The 21,419-nt window shown below is 38.2% G+C and overlaps 1 protein-coding gene across 3 annotated transcripts in view; it reads right to left on the bottom strand.

Annotated features, from left to right (window-relative positions):
* dennd3a (DENN/MADD domain containing 3a) overlaps positions 1-21,419 on the bottom strand; it is a 46,152-nt gene that overhangs the window by 4,360 nt on the left and 20,373 nt on the right. For all 3 annotated transcript variants that reach the window (XM_062056540.1, XM_062056539.1, XM_062056541.1), the window contains exons 9-24: positions 21,208-21,306; positions 21,017-21,136; positions 18,485-18,600; positions 18,256-18,411; positions 15,953-16,049; positions 15,742-15,845; positions 15,266-15,471; positions 15,041-15,200; positions 14,826-14,982; positions 11,639-11,861; positions 9,499-9,578; positions 9,205-9,384; positions 8,959-9,129; positions 7,385-7,514; positions 7,218-7,325; positions 2,864-2,961 (exon numbers count right to left, since the gene is read on the bottom strand). In XM_062056540.1, the coding sequence (XP_061912524.1) occupies positions 2,864-2,961; positions 7,218-7,325; positions 7,385-7,514; positions 8,959-9,129; positions 9,205-9,384; positions 9,499-9,578; positions 11,639-11,861; positions 14,826-14,982; positions 15,041-15,200; positions 15,266-15,471; positions 15,742-15,845; positions 15,953-16,049; positions 18,256-18,411; positions 18,485-18,600; positions 21,017-21,136; positions 21,208-21,306 (2,205 nt within the window). The remainder of the gene's footprint in view (positions 1-2,863; positions 2,962-7,217; positions 7,326-7,384; positions 7,515-8,958; positions 9,130-9,204; positions 9,385-9,498; positions 9,579-11,638; positions 11,862-14,825; positions 14,983-15,040; positions 15,201-15,265; positions 15,472-15,741; positions 15,846-15,952; positions 16,050-18,255; positions 18,412-18,484; positions 18,601-21,016; positions 21,137-21,207; positions 21,307-21,419) is intronic.

Here is a 21,419-nt window from a genome sequence, read left to right as displayed (position 1 = left end):
TGTTGGAGGTACCGAACCCCACTAGTTTCATATGCGCATTCACCGAACCCTTCTTTAGTGAAAAATAAAAATTTTTTTTTTTCAAATTCAAGACGAAGTTATATGTTTTTGGTAACACTTTAGTATGGGGAACATATTCTAAGTAACAAATACTTAATTTAGAGTTATTTGGACACTAGGGGAACATATTCTAAGTAATAAAGACTTAATTTAGAGTTATTTGGTTAGGGTCAGGGTCAGGGTTAGAGGGTTAGGGTTATAATAAGGCCATGCCGAATAAGGCATTAATAAGTACTTAATAATGACTAGTTAAGAGCCAATATGTTACTAATTTGCATGTTAATAAGCAACTAATTAATGGTGAATATGTTCCCCATACTAAAGTGCTACCATGTTTTTTTACTGGTGCATAAAATGAACCGTGCATGAACATCACCTTGTTCAAACAACAAAACTAACACACTGCATAAACTCACAACAAATTACACACCTGCAAACCAGTCAGCTGTTTCCGTATCCGTAATACGCCGATAGGGAGAAGTTTGTATTTACACTATGAGTCGGGTGTGTTTTGACCTCCGCCGAACCCCTGAGCCCGACTCATCGAACCCCTAGGGTTCGATCAAACCCAGGTTAAGAACGACTGACTTAAAGGCCTACTGAAATGAAATTGTTTTATTTAAACGGGGATAGCAGATCCATTCTATGTGTCATACTTGATCATTTCGCGATATTGCCATATTTTTGCTGAAAGGATTTAGTATAAAACAACGACGATAAAGTTCGCAACTTTTGGTCGCTGATAAAAAAAAGCCTTGCCTATACCGGAAGTAGCGTGACGTCACAGGAGGAAGGATTCCTCACAATTCCCCGTTGTTTACAATAGAGCGAGAGAGATTCGGACCGAGAAAGCGACGATTACCCCATTAATTTGAGCGAGGATGAAAGATTCGTGGATGAGGAACGTTAGAGTGAAGGACTAGAGAGGCAGTGCAGGGTGTATCTTTTTTCGCTCTGACCGTAACTTAGGTACAAGGTCTCATTGGATTTCACACACTCTCCTTTTTCTATTGTGGATCACGGATTTGTATTTTAAACCACCTCGGATACTATATCCTCTTGAAAATGAGAGTCGAGAACGCGAAATGGACACTCACAGTGACTTTTATCTCCACGACAATACATCGTTGACGCACTTTAGCTACGGAGCTAACGTGATAGCATCGGGCTCAAATGCAGATAGAAACAAAATTTTAAAAAACCCTGACTGGAAGAAGAGACAGAAGATCAACAATACTATTAAACCATGAACATGTAAATACACGGTTAATAATTTCCAGCTTGGCGAAGCTTAACAATTGAAGCTAACTACGGAGCGGCGGCGGGCGTTGTAGCTTTCGACGACACCCCGGCCGCCATCAGAGTCGGCAAGAAACATATATTTCCCCAAAGTTACGTACGTGACATGCACATAGCGACACGCACGTACGGGCAAGCGATCAAATGTTTGGAAGCCAAAGCTGTACTCACGGTAGTGCGTCTGCTATCCAGCTCAAACACAACACAACCTCCTGAATGTGTTGCTGTAGTCTGACGCTAATACACCGATCGCACCTACAACTTTCTTATTTGCAGTCTCCATTGTCCATTAAACAAATTGCAAAAGATTCACCAACACAGATGTCCAGAATACTGTGGAATTGTTCGATGAAAACAGAGCAGTTTGTATGGTGACACATTGGGTACGAATACTTCTGTTGCCGTCGTGACGTCACGCGCAAAGTCATCATACATAGACGTTTCCAACCGGAAGTTTAGCGGGAAATTTAAAATTGCACTTTATAAGTTAACCCGGCCGTATTGGCATGTGTTGCAATGTTAAGATTTCATCATTGATATATAAACTATCAGACTGCGTGGTCGGTGGTAGTGGGTTTCAGTAGGCCTTTAAGACCTTCAGTATATCAGTATCTGGATTTACATTATGGAATGGATTAAGCAAAGAAATCAAACAATGTACTAATATAATCCCCTTCAAGAAACTCTTCAAATCAAGTGTTTACAAAGTACAAAGAAGAAGAACCATGATAAACATTCTGATTTTATTTCATCCATCCATTCATTTTCTAGATAATCCTATTTATCTCACCATATGAAATATAACTTACTTCACTAATTATTATTGATTTATTTATTTTTATTGTTATTATGTATGGAGAATACAGGTATTGTGAATAAATTGAGAACAGGAAGTGAACAAAAGTTTTAGCAACTGCTATATGTAAAATAAAAGGGGTAGGAATAAATAAGCTCTGCTTCTTCCTACTCCTTTTCGAACACGTTGAATAGAGAAACTGGAAATTTTGATGTATCATGTTGTATGTATGCATGTTCGAAATAAACACAAACTCAACTCAACTCAAAACATGAATACTGTTATTTCTGGATAAGAATATACAAAACGTGTCATTGTGCACTATTCAAGTGACTCCACTAGATGGCAAAAGTGTTCCACTTGAACAAAGATTGAGTTCCATCAGATAAGACAGAAATCGTTTAAAATGACACTCAAATGTTTGTTGATGTCAGGCAAATGTTTGCAGTGCCTGTGTGGGAAACCGGCAGAGATAACAGAGGTAAGAAATTTCATTTAACCGAGACCTGCATGTTTGGGAGCAAAGGTCAGCGGGGCGACTCCCTATGGAATGAACACACACTGCAGACACTCCCTGAACATAACACACATTGTGTTTGAGAGGCCCAAGCAGAAAATGTGAGGATAACTCTTTTATGCGTGTATGATATGAGTCTGCCCGGCAACACATGGGTGGCAGTCAGGTGTTTTTATGTGTTATTTATTTACCAGTCTTGCGGTTCCCACTTGACAAGTGTGTGTCAGAGACCAGCTGGAGGCATCAAACACCATCACCTTGCCACCGCTCACAGACACCCACAACTGACCTGAAACACATGCACACACTTTTTTTTTTAGCATGAACTTCGACCCCAGTTTGTCTGTTTACCAGCCCTGCACTAACACTGTGAGTCATGAGTGACAACGAGAATAAATGGGGTAATTTGCCATTACAGTACAGTGGTAGCTCAATTTAAGAGATTCCAAGTGTGTTTTGAAATAAGAGCTGTCTCTTGGCGAATTGTAATGCTTTAAGTTGTGAGCAAAAATTTGGGTTACAAGCATCCGCGCCATAAGTAAATGTCACAGTGAACTCCGCAAAATATCTCGTCTTACTCGCTAACATTAGCTTATAGCTAGAGATCGACCTAATTTTGTGTTTCCAACCATGGGAAGGAAGAAAGTGAGTGAGTATGAAGGAGAAGTGAATGATAATAATTGAATTAAAGAAAGAAATAATCAAAAACATGACATAGCGTGACGCTAACTTGGCAAAACAATTTGAGCGTAGGATTGCTCGTCTGCACCGTACTGAAGCAGAATGAGTCTAACTTAGGCCAGCCAAGGATGTTAAAACAATCTCTAAACGGCAGGGATTTTGTGAATGAAAATATGAAAAAAGCTGCTGACGGTGTGTTTGACGGAGAAGCAGCTGGAAGGCAAGCCCATAGAAGTCCACTCTCGAAGTTACGGTAAATGCAGAATACATTATTATTACATTACTTCATAAAACTACTGTAGTTGTTTTAGTACATTATATTATATTATTATACACCATTTCTCATCTAAAAGTTAGTTTTTTTTAAACACATGTTACGTGTTGAATATGTACTATTTTGGGGGCCAAGCACTAATTAAATGGATTTTAATTCATTTCAATGGGAGATACAAGTGTTTTGAGTTAAGAGCTTCATCACAGAACCAATTAAGTTTGTACCTAATGTATACTAATTTAATTATTATACTTTATATTCTTATCAATGACGCAGCAGGAAGGGGCTAAGAATACATTTGCGGTAAAATTTCATATGAATATGTTTGTCTGGTAAACTTCTTCTGGTCAAGTTGTAGTTTATTTTTATTTTTAAAGCTAACATATTGTACATCAATTCTGTTCTATCAAAATAAACATACTATCCCTCCATACTGCATGTTTAATCTGCCAACATATATACGATTATTAAAATATAATAAAACAATATATAAAATAATATAATATAAAAAAAAAAAAACAATTTTTTTAAGTGATATAAAATGTTAGTTTTGCCAATAGAGGAAATAAATGTTTACTAATTTAAAAGACATAATGATATAAAATGATGTTATTTTTGCCAATAGAGGAAATAAATGTTTATTAATTTAAAAGACATAATCCAAATGGCAGTTTTGATCTTCATGGACCAAACCAAACAACTTTTAAATTATCATGTGGAAACAGTTGCTGAATCATGACCCCACCCGCCTTCAGCCAACGGTCACATTTCCTGCAGTGCAAAAAGTGAGAAGTGGGAACGTGGGGGCGATAGAATCATGAGCAACATGGAGGGAATGAATAGGCACTTGACAGGAGACATGGGAGCGAACTGGACGGGCGCCAGCAATCCATTTGAATGACCTACATTCAACAAGGGAGGCGAGAGGCAAGGCCGGTAGAGAGCGTCTGAATGGGCAGATTTGTTCTTTTCAGCCACAGAAATAAGAAATGCGTCAAAAGGGTCGGCTTTGCTACCAGCCGGGCGACTTAAGTGGCACCAGATGTCCACTAGAGATCATCCTACTGCATATGATCGCACATAAATTGTGAAGGGACAAAACTAGAGAATGTTTAGAGTAGAAAGTGTACAGCTCATAGAAGGGTATTGATTTACTATCCAAATTAGCCATTATTGTCTAAGTAGGCAACACAAGTGAAGAAAACAGCCTGGTAGTAGCGTCATGGTGCATGAGTTTGATCTATGCTGTTATGCAAATTGCACACCATACCTATTCAACTTATCACTAATTCGACTTATCACTTCACTAATATTCTTATTTTGTATATTCCGGAAAACAAAGAAATTTGATTTTGGTCTATCAAGTCAAGGATCATCTTTTTGACAGCGCTGTAAGCGTTCTTAAGAATCTGCTGTTTTTTTTAAAACTAAACTCACGGCCCACCAGTTGAATAGCCCAAATGATGAAACAGAGAGGACCTAAGATGGAACCTTGAGGAACACCACTAGTATAACTACATAGGTTTAATAAATTACTATTGACTGCATCTGAAGCAAATAAGCGACAAAAACACCTTGGTTACATAAATCACATTACAAAAATATAGACAACCACCAAAAAGGAGAGGACTTAATGTGGGTGCCTTGAGGAACACATCAGTTATGTAAATCACAAGTTTGAACCCCAGTGTTCGATGTTTGCTAGCGAGGTTAAATGTCAATGTGTTTACAGTGGCCCTAGTTCTTGTATATAACAAGAGCACTCTTGTGTTTTAGGAATTTGCTGCAAAATAATATTTTATTAGAGCGTATCAAAACACGTATTGGTATGTCAGACTTAGCCTTGTCTTGGTTTAACTCTTATCTTACTGACAGGATGCAGTGCGTCTCCCATAACAATGTGACATCGGACTATGTCAAGGTAACGTGCGGAGTCCACCAGGGTTCGGTTCTTGGCCCTGCACTCTATAGTATTTACATGCTGCCGCTAGGTGACATCATACGCAAATACGGTGTTAGCTTTCACTGTTATGCTGATGACACTCAACTCTACATGCCCCTAAAGCTGACCAACACGCCGGATTGTAGTCAGCTGGAGGCGTGTCTTAATGAAATTAAACAATGGATGTCCGCTAACTTTTTGCAACTCAACGCTAAGAAAACGGAAATGCTGATTATCGGTCCTGCTCAACACCGACATCTATTTAATAATACCACTTCAACATTTGACAACCAAACAATTACACAAGCCGACTCGGTAAAGAATCTGGGTATTATTTTCGACCCAACTCTCTCGTTTGAGTCACACATTAAGAGTGTTACTAAAACGGCCTTCTTTCATCTCCGTAATATCGCTAAAATTCGTTCCATTTTGTCCACTAGCGACGCTGAGATCATTATTCATGCGTTCGTTACGTCTCGTCTCGATTACTGTAACGTATTATTTTCGGGTCTCCCTATGTCTAGCATTAAAAGATTACAGTTGGTACAAAATGCGGCTGCTAGACTCTTGACAAGAACAAGAAAGTTTGATCATATTACGCCTATACTGGCTCACCTGCACTGGCTTCCTGTGCACTTAAGATGCGACTTTAAGGTTTTACTACTTACGTATAAAATACTACACGGTCTAGCTCCATCCTATCTTGCTGACTGTATTGTACCATATGTCCCGGCAAGAAATCTGCGTTCAAAGAACTTCGGCTTATTAGTGATTCCCAGAGCCCAAAAAAAGTCTGTGGGCTATAGAGCGTTTTCTGTTCGGGCTCCAGTACTATGGAATGCCCTCCCGGTAAAAGTTAGAGATGCTACCTCAGTAGAAGCATTTAAGTCCCATCTTAAAACTCACAGCCCTTTGAGACACTTGTGATTTAGGGCTATATAAATAAACATTGTTTGATTGATTGATTTGTATACTCTAGCCTTTAAATAGACCCCCCTTTTTTTAGACCAGTTGATCTGCCGTTTTCTTTTCTCCTTTGCCCCCTCGCCGGGTTATTCCGGTTCCGGTGGCCATGGATGAGATGCTGGCTGTCCAGAGTTGGGACCCGGGGTGGACCGCTCGCCTGTGCATCGGTTGGGGACGTCTCTGCGCTACTGACCTGTCTCCACTCGGGATGGTCTCCTGCTGGCCCCACTATGGACTGGACTCTCACTGTTATGTGGATCCACTAGGGACTGTACTTAGAGGGGGGGTTACCCACATATGCGGTCCTCTCCAAGGTTTCTCATAGTCATTCACATCGACGTCCCTTGTGTGGGCTCTGTGCCGAGGATGTCGTTGTGGCTTCTGCAGCCCTTTGAGACTTTTGTGATTTAGGGCTATATAAATAAACATTGATTAATTGATTGAACTTGGGTCGCCAGTTGAACAACTCTGTTGTATACTGACTTCCCTTTAGTATATCTCAGTTTCTATTCAATATTATTGGTGCTGGCACATATCTTTTATGCGGCTTATGGGAATCTTTATGAACACTCGTCACAGTAACACAGACCTGGCCATCTGTCATGTGATCGCAAAGGTCAAACACGTCACTGTCATAATTGGCTTGGGAGCAACTTCTTAGGAGTTTGTTTCATCGTTTTACCTGGCGTGTAGAGTAGAAAGTCCACCGCTCGAGGTGCGGCCAGCTCCAGGGAAGGGTTGATTTTGTGCTTCAGCGTCTCAGCGGTTGTCCGGGGAACCATCATGGGCACTGCAGACCAGCATATCGTAATAAACAAATTGCAATACTTTTTTTTTGTGTGTGTTTACCTTCCATTTTGATGCGGTCAAAGTGAGCCAGCTTGGAGGCGGAGTAAGTGGCCTTGCTGCTCTGAAGGCTGCCCACCACTGCGTCCATCAACAAGGCGTTGGTCAGGGCTTGCTGCATGTACTGGGGGTCCTGGAAACAAAGATCCAGTCACGGCTTTGTCACGAAAAGCCAAGTGAAAGCATTTCCTGCATGGTTGCGTAATAACTTTGTAGTGCGATGCTCCATGGACAGTCCATTTTGGTGCATATCTGGATAAAGCTGCTGCTTTACTGCATTTATTTTCACTTTAGGGGGAACCACACTTTTTTTTGGTAGACTTTTGCCTATCATTCAGAATTCTTACGTAAGGCAAGAACACATGTTTTTTTTTTAACCATTCTAAATATTAAATAAATGCGATCAAAAGTCCGCTTACAATGGCTGTTAATGGAGTCGCTCTATTCGGCCTATAAAAGCCCTTAAACACATCCAAACAACTCCATTAAGGTTTTCTACACAGGCTATAAATATATATGTAATGTAGTGACGGGCACATTAATAATAACATTTAAAATTTTTGTATTTTGATCATTTTGAACATAAGCGGCACATTAATTTTAAAAACACATCACAATGTTCGCTTTCCCCCCCCCCCACTACATCACTGATTATTACTCACTGCAGACGTCTTGAGAGCCAACAGACATAATAAACGATAACTTACTGTGCAATGTCTGCTGTCATTAGGATGCCGACTGATAGAATCTTGTTATATTCCCGTTTTGGATGAAAAATACTCGCGAAGAAAAGGGCTGTGGAACCAAACGTCTAAATTGGCTGTCAAAGTGTACCAACTTGTCGAATTACATTCTCGTCCTTCTACTATCAAGGGGAGAGGAACAAAGGAAGTGAGGACGCAGCTTACCACTTGATGATGTAAATATAGGCACACACGCTTGTGATCACAGTGCCGCTATGAATAGTTTGTATGCGTGAGTGCTTATAGTAGCAATGTCACTAATACTTGGTTAATATTCAAGTCATGAAATGTAAATGGAGTCTTGTTGGCGCATTTTGGATGTTGTTTTATTGGGTTTCATGGGCGGAATAGAGGACCTCCCATTGGTTCCGCTGTAAGCAGAATTTTATTTACGAGTTAGAGTGAAAAAAAATAAAAATAAAATACATCCATTGTCATGTCTTTCATAATGATTGTGAACGATAGGCAAAATTACAAAAAACCATCATGAGTCTTATCAAAGTTTATCATTAATATCAATGCTGTTAATTGTTACATCCCTATGATAGACAATTGCTTTTTAAAGTGCATTACCACCACCTACAGGACGGGTGGATGTAGTTTGCTATAAAACAATAATAATGTTTGTGTTTTTTTAGCATAGTTGTTTAAGTTTTATATAGTACCAGTCAAAAGTTTAGAGACCTTTTTGTATGACATTAAATGAGAAAGTGTTTTGATTGGTATGGTGCTCCATAAGCATTTCAAGTGAGTTAACAGGAAAGCCTCAGTCTATAATTATTTGTATTCTGCTCACACCCATAGATTATTATTATGGTTGGCAAGGTAAGTTACCTTGTGCTGGTCGGCCATGATGCGTCCTGCCCACATCTCCTTGACCATCAGGTTCCAAAGTTCGGTCTCTGTCTTCAAATTGGCCTCGAAGGCCTCCTTCCGGCCCCGGACTCGCAGTTTCAAGCTGGGTATTCGCAGGAGCAGGAAAGGAGCTGAGGACACTTTCACTTCCTGTGGAAAAACACATCCTTTCAATACATAATAATAATAATAATAATGATACTGTTGAGTTATTACCAAGTCTACCTCTAAATCTCTGTACTGCGCCACCTCCACGTACCCTGGCCGCCCATCGGTCAGCAGGAAGAGCCGGCGCTGCGTCATGGCGATCTTCCCCACGCCGCGGCTAGTCTTGACCGAGGAGGACAGCTTGAAGACGCATTCGCTGGCTTCGATGTGCTCCAACACTGATGCAGGTAAGCACACCTGAAGAACAAAAAAACAACAACAACATGAAAGCAAGTTTTAAAAAAAATCTTACTTGTTATCGCACACATCGATCTGTACAATAAAGGTTATTTCACATTACGTACTACACACCTCCTGTGCTTCAGCCTCCGTCTCCTTCCAGATGGTGTAGAAAACTCGAAATAAATCTGGTCCTACTTGCTTCTGATGGCCTGGAATAAACACGTAAAGCCACTTTTATTATTACGAAATAAACTATTAAAATGGATGCCTTAATCAAAAAAACTATCACAGCAACGCAAAACATTTAATCTCATTATAATTAATTTGAAGAATTTAGTAGGTTCATTGGTCTAACCTACCATAAATTAATAAATGCATTTTGTGATAAACTTTAACACATTTTGGAATAACTTTTTACATATTGCAGAAGTTATTACAAAATGCACTTGCTGCACTTTTTTAAGTGAAATGCAACAATTTGGTGCATTATAGAATAAACTATTGAAATGTATTCCTTAATTACAAAAACTATAAGAGCAACACAGTGCATCATATATTTAGAATTTCAACACAACATTTTTGAAAAACAACAACATGGAATTGGTCATTGATTGAATGAATATTTTTTTGTGTTTCATATTTGTATTTTTTTTTAAATTCTCAGTATCATGTTCAGTATAGTAATAGCATAACATAATACATTTTGCGTAAGAAAATGTCTTCTAACATTTTAATGTCAGTAATATTTAATTAGTGTAACTTTTGTCTCTAAGATGCAATTACTGGTAATAATGAAATGTGGCTGAATATTACAAAATGTGGCGTTATTACAAATTGAGGTGAAAATGAATTTCATTATTACATAAAGTGTTGTTACAAGGTATAATGAGTAGAGATGTGATTAAAAAACTGTTATTGATTCCCTTATCGATTCCTGTGGGTCCGCACGACGTCACCATTCACGGAGCCAACGCCGCAAATTTATTCACAAGAAAAGATAACAACAGGGCAACTTGTAATACTTGCAAGGTGGATATTTCATCAAAGTGTATGCAGAAACATTAGCATACACGGAATGTGATAACTTCAATAAGTGGCTAGCAACATGCAGCTTTTATCAATATCTATATGCGCTTTAAAATGTTGCTACGCAGCTGCTGGTGTGAAACTCATACGTATTGTTGTTTACAATGAACTCATTAGCTGATTTAATGCTGGCTTTGCAGTATTTTCCTCACCACTATTATTAGCTCTGACGCTGCGGTGTTGTGCAATACACTTATTAGTGCATGAGCATGTGATCAAAGAGAATGGAGGGCCAAATGGGACAAAATTAAATACATCTTTAAATAATTACTTAAATATGTCACAAATTAATCATAATGAGAATTAAATTAGAATTAAATACATAAAATAGTTTTTTTCTATTGAATTATTTAATCAATGATTGATTTAATTATTTAATTTTTCAATTATTTCACGATTTTACCACCTAATTGGTAGTTCGGCAGAAATAATTCATAAAGTGCATACAGACAATGGCCAAATCGGACAACATTTTATAAATAAATATATCTTTAAATAACTAATGCGTCATTGATTAATTAAATCTTTAAATAAATAATTAAATTATGAAATAAATAATTAATCCAATCATTAAAAAAAATATTAAATTGTGAAATAATTTAATATAACATGAAATAATTAAATAATTAAATTGTGAAATAAGTGATTAAATGATGAAATAATTAAATAAAACATGAAATAATGAAAGCATTAATTAATAGTTTTTTCTTTTAATTCTTTCATGCACTCCTAATCATTATTGAAGTTAAGAATTTCAGAAGTAAGTATACAACTATAATCATAATTTTTTTTGTGCTGAGTCATTCCATCTTCAGCTGGCACTAGACAAATATTGACACTCTCCACATCTCTTTCCTGCTTATCTCTTCTTCTTGCCTTCCTGCTAATCAGTCACAGGAATGCTGCCCGGTTACTGCACCAGTAGCAGCTTTTTTTTTCTTTGGAACTTGTGTTCTGTAAAGTAAACAATTAAACAATCACCTGAAGTAAGCCTGTTATTATATAATTGACTGTTTTCATAATGCGTGATCACCATGGCATCCATAGGACCCACATAAAGACCCCCTATCTTCAAGAATGTGGGCAAATAATTAACCTGAAGTAGAAATGTTTGGCAAAATGAGTGTGCAGTGAGCCTGAAAGGCCTTAAGAGTTTGTAGGAGAAGATATTTTATGGACTTACCAACAGTGAGTGCATCAAAAAGCCTATGAATGGTCCCCTGGTCTTTTACAATCCCCGACTCCTGCACGCATTTCACAAACTCGTCCAGCTGCATGTATTTTTTCGGCAGCTGGAAGCGTTTTATGGCACCTTCCTCCAGCCCTTTGCCATGCCGCTCCAGCTCCCGCTCTTGGTCCCGCTTGACTCGGCTGATGAGGCGCTTCAGTTCTGGTCGTCTGTCAGCCTGCGATGTGCAGTCACAAAAATGAGTGATGAACATTTTTATCAAAAGACGCTACTTTAAAAAGGCAATTTGGATATATAGTGAAACCTTGATTTACAAATTTAATCAGTTCTTGGACAGGGTTCGTAAATAGAAAATGTTGTATATTGAAGCAAATTTCTCCATCAGAAACTATTTAAACATGAATAATGCGTTTCAGCCTCAACAAAAGTCAATATTTTAGTAAAAGTTTGTACACTTTCAATACAATATAAAGTGCTATACAATACTGTACATTATATTAAACAAACTTAACAAGGAGATGATGGACCAATGTTCTATTTAATAACAAAGTCAAAACAAATACTAGCTGAACCGTCCTCATTTTTCCGCCGCCCTGCTGACCCGCACACAGACCGTCACTAGCACTAGTATATAAGTTTGAAGCAAAGGTAGTAATACTAATCGCCACATTTGGCGAGGCGTGTTTTAAAGCAACACATGAAGAGCGGCGCTTCCTTGTTTAAAGCGGCACCTTTACTGTTGGTTTTGAAGCCCAAATATCTCCATATTGCGATTCACCACCCTCTTTATCAACCAGTAAAATTGTCGTTTTTTGCCATTTTTCCCCACCACGATGTTATTGCTTGTATGCACTTTGTGTGTGTGTTTTGACACACTCAACATCACGCGCCTCGGCTCTGTAGTCACCGCCACTTAGATGAAAGAACGGTACAGGTACTTTTCAAAGGCAGTATAGTACCGATTTCAATCAATTAGTATCACGGTACTTTATTAGTACCGGTATACCGAACAACCCTGCTCTAGACATAGTATAGTTTTTTTCCAAGTTGTGTTTTACTGTACCAACTAACTAACAAGGAGTCATCAGTTACTCCTCTTCTTCTAAATTCTATTAATTTCATTGTGTTCTCTGACCAGTAAGCATGTGGACACTTTTAGCGTGAGGAAGTCCACATTGACGCAAGTAATGGTAGTCTACATGTTTGTTTTCCTCACCATTAAAACAGCAATACCAACTGACAGCTCTTTTCGACGAAACAGCTCATTTCAACAGAACACCTGAAGCAGCAAATACAGCTTTACAGTAAACTTTAACTTACAGTTGTGTTGATGTCCCAATCGATGTCTCGCCTGCTGATAGCATCATAAAAAATAAAATGTGTCTTCTTCACTATATCCCAGGGATTCTCATATTATGATGTAGATAGAGCATGTTAAATCCACACTTTTGTTTTGGCGCTGCCGCCGCCGGTGGAGCTTTCAGCTATCTCATCTCAGAAGGAAAATCATCTGATTGGCCCACCTTCGTCACTAACTCTCACCTTCTCTCATATTGTACGCTATTAAAGAACTGTGATTGGATATATTTCAAAACTTGTTCCACCCATATACAAAACAAAATTAAACATGATTGGATTTTGTTTCTGACAAGTTTTAGTCTCGTTTTTAATTCGTGGACGGATTGATTGATTGATTGATTGAGACTTTTATTACTAGGTTGCACAGTGAAGTACATATTTCGTACAATTGACCACTAAATGGTAAGACCCGAATAAGTTTTTCAACTTGTTTAAGTCGGGGTCCACTTAAATTGATTCATGATACAGATATATACTATCAGATATAGGAGGTTTACTGCGGGCTGAGGGTAGGGGTGCCGGTGTGTGTGTCTGTGTGCGCGCGCGAACTAGCATAGCCTGACACAAGTGAAGTAAAGAAAAAAGGGAAGATGATATACAAGTGTTGTGGCATGTCCCTTTTTCAGTGGATATCTCTGTTATTGCGGATAATTTTGTCAACTTGTCATACATACATTTTGTGGGTATATCAAAATGTACTTTCTCAACTTCAAACATTTTGATTTGAGGGGCAAGACATTTATTTGAGGGGGCTTTGCCCCTCTTGCCCCTATGTAGAGCCGGCCCCAGTTGTAATGTACGTTAAGATATTATTTAGATTCTGCGTTACTAATAAAAGTTATTATATAATGCCGTTATTCCGAACAACGGTCACTAGCCTTGTGGTGCACTCAGTTTAAAATAACAAAACTTCTTAACTTTAACAGCCGGGTTGCTACAATGATTACAAATAAAAACGTATCTGTTAAATGTTATTTGCATGCAGCGGAAGGGAGAGGAGTAAGGGATAAGTCAGTATTGACAATGCTATAGATACTTTCTGAACGTTTCAAACCACATATTACTTGCCATTGCTTTCTTTGGATGCATATTGAGCTAAGAAACTAGAAAAAAAAACTAAAAAGCTAGAAAAATGTTGTAAAAAACACTTATAACCCGGGCGGTATAGCTCGGTTGGTAGAGTGGCCGTGCCAGCAACTTGAGGGTTCCAGGTTCGATCCCCGCTTCCGCCATCCTAGTCACTGCAGTTGTGTCCTTGGGCGAGACACTTTACCCACCTGCTCCCAGTGCCACCCACACTGGTATAAATGTAACTTAGATATTGGGCTTTCACAAGGTAAAGCGCTTTGAGTCACTAGAGAAAAGCGCTATGTAAATATAATTCACTATAAAGTGCACACAAAGTAGCAATTAGCACGATAGCTAATGACACAACTGCTCTGCTGACTGAATGAGCACTGGAGAGTGATCAGCCAACAATAGATGTGCTGCCGGGCACAAAGTGGCTGCATTGCAAGCCACTTAAACAAGGTTCGTACACCAAAGCATATTTTTATTCGGTCTGTGGAAATTTCGTACAATGAGGTGGTTTGTAAATCAAGATTACACTGAACCGCAGCTTCCCAATGCCAGTAGCACTTGTGCACCACCATGATTTTCACTTATGTTGCCAGCTAGACAATGGCTGTTGAGTCACTTTCAGAAGATAGTAAATACAGTATATACTGTACTGCTAAGTAAGCTGTACAATGACTACTCTTAAGTCATAATCTTTATAGTATTGTCTCCTAAGAAGTACAAAACAGCATCCATGCACACCAACCTGCAAACGTTCAGCTTCTGGAAGAGCGTCCACCAGCGATTTAACCATCTGTAATGGAAAAATGTCCGAGTCGGTCTTATAAAGACTCTGGAAGTCTTCCAATGCGTCCAGGCGTTTGTTTGACACTGTGTTTACCAAAGCCCGAAGGTAGTGATACCTGGACAGAGAGCATGCATCAAGCATGCGCTTAGGTTAATAACTGATTGTGTCAATACCTGGCCAGGAGAGCAGATTCATCAGGAGGCGTGGCGCTGATAGCCCTGCCCAGGCTTGCCACCATTTCTGAATAATAGTTCTGGACGTAATGATACGCCAAAGGAGGGGGGAACTCTGGCAGGCGGAAAACCTTCACTGCTTTTTGAGGAAACTTCAACCCTAGAATGGGGAGGGGGGGGAAAAGTTTACTTTAAGTAAAAATCAAACTGATGCAGTCGACGCACCAATGTCAGGGGTCATCTTCCTTAGCGAGGCCGGCCTCACGGGGCTGATCGTCACCATGGTTTCATGTGCCGACTGGTCTAGGTTGGGCATGCTGGCTCCCAGGCGCTTGCTCAGCCTGTTGTCTGGGCTGGTGTAGCTGCTGTAGCCGTTCCTGGTCAGCTCGGACATGGGGGGACGCCGGGGCGAATCTGTCACTGCCCGGTTCCTAAAGGAACAGTTTGCTATATTTAACATGACACTGAAGCATTTGCATGTTACACTCATTTATATGTCATATTGCTTATTTTCTTTAGTATAAACAGGAAGTAGGGTGACCACTGTCCTACACTAAACTAATATTGTCCAAAAAATGAAACTAAATTGAGGTTTTGCATAAATGTCCTGCTGTTTTAGAAGCTATAGTCACTTTACATACAGTGTGTAATTGTATACCCCCCTCATTGTTTGTCACGTGCCGATGACATTACAGCAGTACCTGTGCGCGAGGTTACGCGTGTTCTGCTCCATGCGGCTGAAGCTGTCCTGTTTCCTGTTGAGCCTGTCTCTCAGAAATGAGTGGAAGATGTGAGTTTCTAAAACCTTCAGGGCAGAGAAATAAAAAGGGGTATGGGGGGACAGATGAGGAAGAGGTTGGACATGGTGCTTTTTAGGTGTACACATTTTATGTTCATGTGTTAAATGCGTACCTTTTTGTAGAAGAGATGGTCTGATGGCTCCCTAGTTCTTAAGAACTCCTCACTGTTAAAAACTCTGTGCTCATGATTTAAAAAGTCCTGGACACCCCTAATGGAAGACAGTTTAATTATTTGTATATATTATCAATTATATATTTCTTTACATGCACCTGTATATTTTAGACATTTGCACAAAATAGGACACATTGTGTACCCACAGTTTTACATAAACATCCATAGGTAAAAAGTAATAAACAGCAAACACTGTACCAGTACATACACATTTTAAGAGTCCATTTAAGCACTGAAACTTGCACATATCTGAACATGTTCACTGCTTTTTTTACATGCTAAATCAAAATATGGTAATGCTAATTGTTTCTGGGCATGACTCTGGTAAAAGAATGCCCGCAAAGTAGGAATTATTAATTATAAATCGACTACTTTCATAGCTAAAGCATGAAAAACTTGTTTACAACCTTATAAATGTGTTTTTTTTTTAAACATTATGACAGACCTCTTGATACGAAACAAAACAAACAGTCAGTATGGTAATGCTGCCTGAAGCTGAGCCAATCATTAGCCACGATATGGAGACCTTAAAGTGGTCTGGTATTTATATAGTGACCAATACTTCTGTAGTATTGTTATATTTAGTCCATTTAGTCATTTTTATCATTGATAATGCTTAATTTAGGCAAAAAAAAAAATTGAATATGCTTTAAAAAAATCTACGATGAAATGAAGCCGCTAACTTCGAATCCCTATGTGCCAAGGGACAAAAAAAAGAAAAACATATGTTCTTGTTTTACATAAAGATTGTGAATGATTCCAAAAAAAGTGCAGTTCAGAATAAGAGAGTCTAAAGGTGACTAAAGGGTGCTTTTTTCATGTCTAGAGGTGTCTCATAATGTTGAAAAACTTATTTACTCCAGGTTTTTTTATGCACTAGCTATGAAAATAATTTAGTAGTAATTTAATTTAATAATTCAGCCGCTGCCTGACCAGGGCTCAGAAAATCTGCAAAGACTCCTCCCACCCCCACCAAGGACTGTTTTCACTGCTGGACTCTAGAAAGAGGTTCCGCAGCCTCCGAAGCAGAACTTCCAGGTTCTGTAACAGCTTCTTCCCTCAGGCCGTAAGACTCTTGAACGCATCATAATTATCCCCTCAACTCCCCCCAAAATGGATTAACTCGCTGGAATAAAAAAGACAATATAACATACATCCATAAACGTGGACGCATGTGAAAAAGTGCAATATATTTATCTGTACAGTAATCTATTTATTTATTTATTTATATCTATTTATTTATTTTATATATATATTTATATATTATTTATAAAAAAATATAATTCACTTCATATATATTTATTTATTTATATATGCACCTTATTGCTTTTTTATCCTGCACTACCATGAGCTTATGTAACGAAATTTCGTTCTTATCTGTGCTGTAAAGATCAAATTTGAATGACAATAAATAGGAAGTCTAAAGTCTAAAGTCTAAAAATAATTTATTTCTAATTAATGATTACTACTTGGCAGAAATTGATTTATCGCGGTCATGTCTGGAACCAATTAAGAGCAATGAACGAGTGACGACTGTATATATAAAATACAAATAATCCACCGTGGCCATTAAAATGCATCACGGCTAGAGATGTCGATAAATGCTTTAAAATGTAATATCGGAAATTATGGGTATCGTTTTTTTTATTATCGGTATTTTTTTTATTAAATCAACATAGACAACACAAGATACACTTACAATTAGTGGACCAACCCAAAAAACCTCCCTCCCCCATTTATACTCATTCACACAAAAGGGTTGTTTCTTTCTGTTATTAATATTCTGGTTCCTACATAATATATCAATATATATCAATACAGTCTGCAAGGGATACAGTCCGTAAGCACACATGATTGTGCATGCTGCTGGTCCACTAATAGTACTAACCTTTAACAGTTAATTTTACAAATTTTCATTAATTACTAGTTTCTATGTAACTGTTTTTATATTCTTTTACTTTCTTTTTTATTCAAGAAAATGTTTTTAACTTATTTATCTTATTTTATTATTATTTTTTAAAAAGGACCTTATCTTCACCATACCTGGTTGTCCAAATTAGGCATAATAATGTGTTAATTCCACGACTGTATATATCGGTATCGGTTGATATCGGTATCAGTAATTAAGAGTTGGACAATATCGTAATATCGGATATCGGCAAAAAGCCATTATCGGACATCCCTAATCACGGCGGTGGTAAAAAGTATTCATTGTGTTTTTGGCAAGTCCACTGTATACATGCCTGAAGATGTTGACCACCAGCTCCAAAAAGATGTTTTGTATTTGCTTGTTGAGCCGTCGCTGCCAGTCTCGCCGTTGACATCGCAAGACATTAGCGTCCGTGCCAGATCCCAAGTGGCACAGCTCCAAGTCGTAGTGGAACTGGAGAGACTCAGCTCTGAACAACCACAAACAAGCATTTTAAAATCCCTTTCAACTCGTAACAAAAGAGATGCACAAACGCCGGTTACCTTGAAATAAAACACTCAGCTGCAGAAACAGGAATTGTGGGTAGGTCGATGACTTCGGCCAAGGATGACTGAATAAAGCCATCGTCAATATTGATCAGGATGAGGTCCTCGGTCTCCTGGATTCAAAGAGTCAGACACAACACACCAGGCTGAAGTGCTACATGGAAAACGCTTGTCAAAGATCGTCTGTATGGCAGAAACACTTAGCTATTTTAAAGGTGTAATGCAAAAGCAATAGTCAAAAATAATCTATACTGTACAACAAGGGAGATTTGGTGTTTTTATGCCCTTGTGGCAAAAGGTTGGAAAAGGTCCTACAGTATTTACCGTACAACATTGGGGCTTTTGTTTATAGTAATGAGCTGCTATTTTTAATGACCCACTGCAAAAACACTTATCAAACATATTTAATATGAAGGCGGGCTGCTGTTTTTAAGGACCTACAACAAAAATTCTAGTGTAAAATCATCTACATGGCAGGTTTTTTGCTGTTTTTTGGAATCTACTGAAACACACTAGTCCAGTATCCTCTTTATACCTAGAGACTGCTATTTTTAAAAGGACCCACTGCAAAAACACCAGTCAGAGATTTTCTATTTAAAAAGGAGGGCTGCTGTTTTAAGAATCTATTACAAAAATGCCAGCGTAAAATCACCCACATGGCAGGTTTTTGCTGTTTTTTTTAATTTATTGGAAAAAAATATTCAAAGATCCTCTATACAACCAGACATTGCTGTTTTTAAGATCTAATGCAAAAACACCGGTGTAAGATTTTCTTAATGCCATTTTTTTTTGCTGTTGTTTTTAATCTAGGTAAAATATTAATCAAGAATCCTCTTTAAACCCAGAGACTGCTATTTTTAATGACCCACTGGAAACACACATCAAATATCTTCAAAGGAGGCCTGCTGTTTTTAATGATCGATCACAAGAAAATCATCTACATGGCAGGTGTGTTTTGCTGTTTTTTAGAATATATTGAAAACACTAGTGAAATAAATTTTTTATACCGGGACACTGCTGTGTTTAAGAAACTACAGAACTGCAAAAACAATAGTAAAATAAATTTTTCATAACAGGAGTCCTCTGCTCTTTTTGGGAACCTACTGCAAAAACACTTGTCTGTTGAATCTTATATATGAAGGAGCCCAGCTGTTTTTAACAAACTTCTACAAAAAATACTTGTGCAAAATCACCTATACGGCAGGAGTTTTTGCGTTTTTTTGGAATCAAGTAAAAAAAAAAAAATCTAAAATACTCTTTATACCGAAACACTAATATTTTTAAGAACCTTCTACAAAAATGCTAGTGCAAGCTTATCTATTCAGCAGGGGTCTTTATCTATTTTGTAGTCTAGTGAAAAAACACTGGTCAAAAATTGTTCTTTATACTGCTGTCTTTAAGAAACTACAGAATTGCAAAAACACTATTTAAAGACATTTTTCATAACAAGAGTCCTCTGCTCTTTTTGGGAACCTACTGCAAAAACACTTGTTGGTTAGATCTTATGTATGAAGGACACAGCTGTTTTTAATATACACTACCGTTCAAAAGTTTGGGGTCACCCAAACAATTTTGTGGAATAGCCTTCATTTCTAAGAACAAGAATAGACTGTCGAGTTTCAGATGAAAGTTCTCTTTTTCTGGCCATTTTGAGCGTTTAATTGACCCCACAAATGTGATGCTCCAGAAACTCAATCTGCTCAATGGAAGGTCAGTTTTGTAGCTTCTGTAACGAGCTAAACTGTTTTCAGATGTGTGAACATGATTGCACAAGGGTTTTCTAATCATCAATTAGCCTTCTGAGCCAACGAGCAAACACATTGTACCATTAGAACACTGGAGTGATAGTTGCTGGAAATGGGCCTCTATACACCTATGTAGATAATGCACCAAAAACCAGACATTTGCAGCTAGAATAGTCATTTACCACATTAGCAATGTATAGAGTGTATTTCTTTAAAGTTAAGACTAGTTTAAAGTTATCTTAATTGAAAAGTACAGTGCTTTTCCTTCAAAAATAAGGACATTTCAATGTGACCCCAAACTTTTGAAAGGTAGGGTACTTCTACCAAAAATGCTTGTGCAAGATGACCTACACAGCAGGAGTTTTTGCTGTTTTTTGGAATCCAGTGAAAAAAAATTAAAAAAAATGCTCTTTATACCTCGACCTTGTTGTGTTTTAAGAATCTTCTACAAAAATGCTAGTGCAAGCTCACCTATATAGGAGGGTTTTTTCTTTTTTTTGGAATCCAGTGAAAAAACACTGGTCGAAAATTGCTCTTTATACCTCGACCTTGCTGTTTTTAAGAATTTTCTACAAAAATGCTAATGCAAGCTCAGCTATACAGCAGGGTTTTTTCTCCTCTTTTTTGGAATAGAGTAAAAAAATTGCTCTTTATACTCCAACACGGCTGTTTTTAGTATTCTTCTAAAAAAATGTGAGTGTAAGATATTCTGTATGGAAGGAGTTTTTTGTCGTTTTTTTTATTTTATCAATGGCAAAACACAGCAAGAAATGTATGTACTCACTGCAGCCACCTCTTCAAAATGACTAATGTGGCAGCCCATCAGGAAGGCAGTTGGCGCCATCAGGAAGTCCAGCATTCCTCGAGCCAGTACAGGAACATAGGGCTGCTGCCAAGTAAGAGGCTGCAAAGGACAGGAAAAGACGGTCTACAGAGATAGGAGAAAGAGGCGCAAAGATGGTCAGCAATACCGACCTGCAGATAGAGCAGGAGACACTCTGCAACCAGGGTGAGTTTGGCCCAATCACACGAGAAGAGGACCAGCCGCTGTTCATGGAGGAGGCAGGACAAGATCTAAAAGAAGAAAGGTTGTGTTTAAATGGCACAATATCATAAGTTCTACGTAAACAAACAGCGGCCATGTTTGTGAAAAGGGGTTTTGCCATCTTTTGCGTAATTGAGTCAAA

Source organism: Entelurus aequoreus, linkage group LG08 (genome assembly GCF_033978785.1).
Source record: "Entelurus aequoreus isolate RoL-2023_Sb linkage group LG08, RoL_Eaeq_v1.1, whole genome shotgun sequence".
Lineage (NCBI taxonomy): Eukaryota > Metazoa > Chordata > Actinopteri > Syngnathiformes > Syngnathidae > Entelurus > Entelurus aequoreus.
This window is presented reverse-complemented; position numbering and strand designations above follow the sequence as displayed.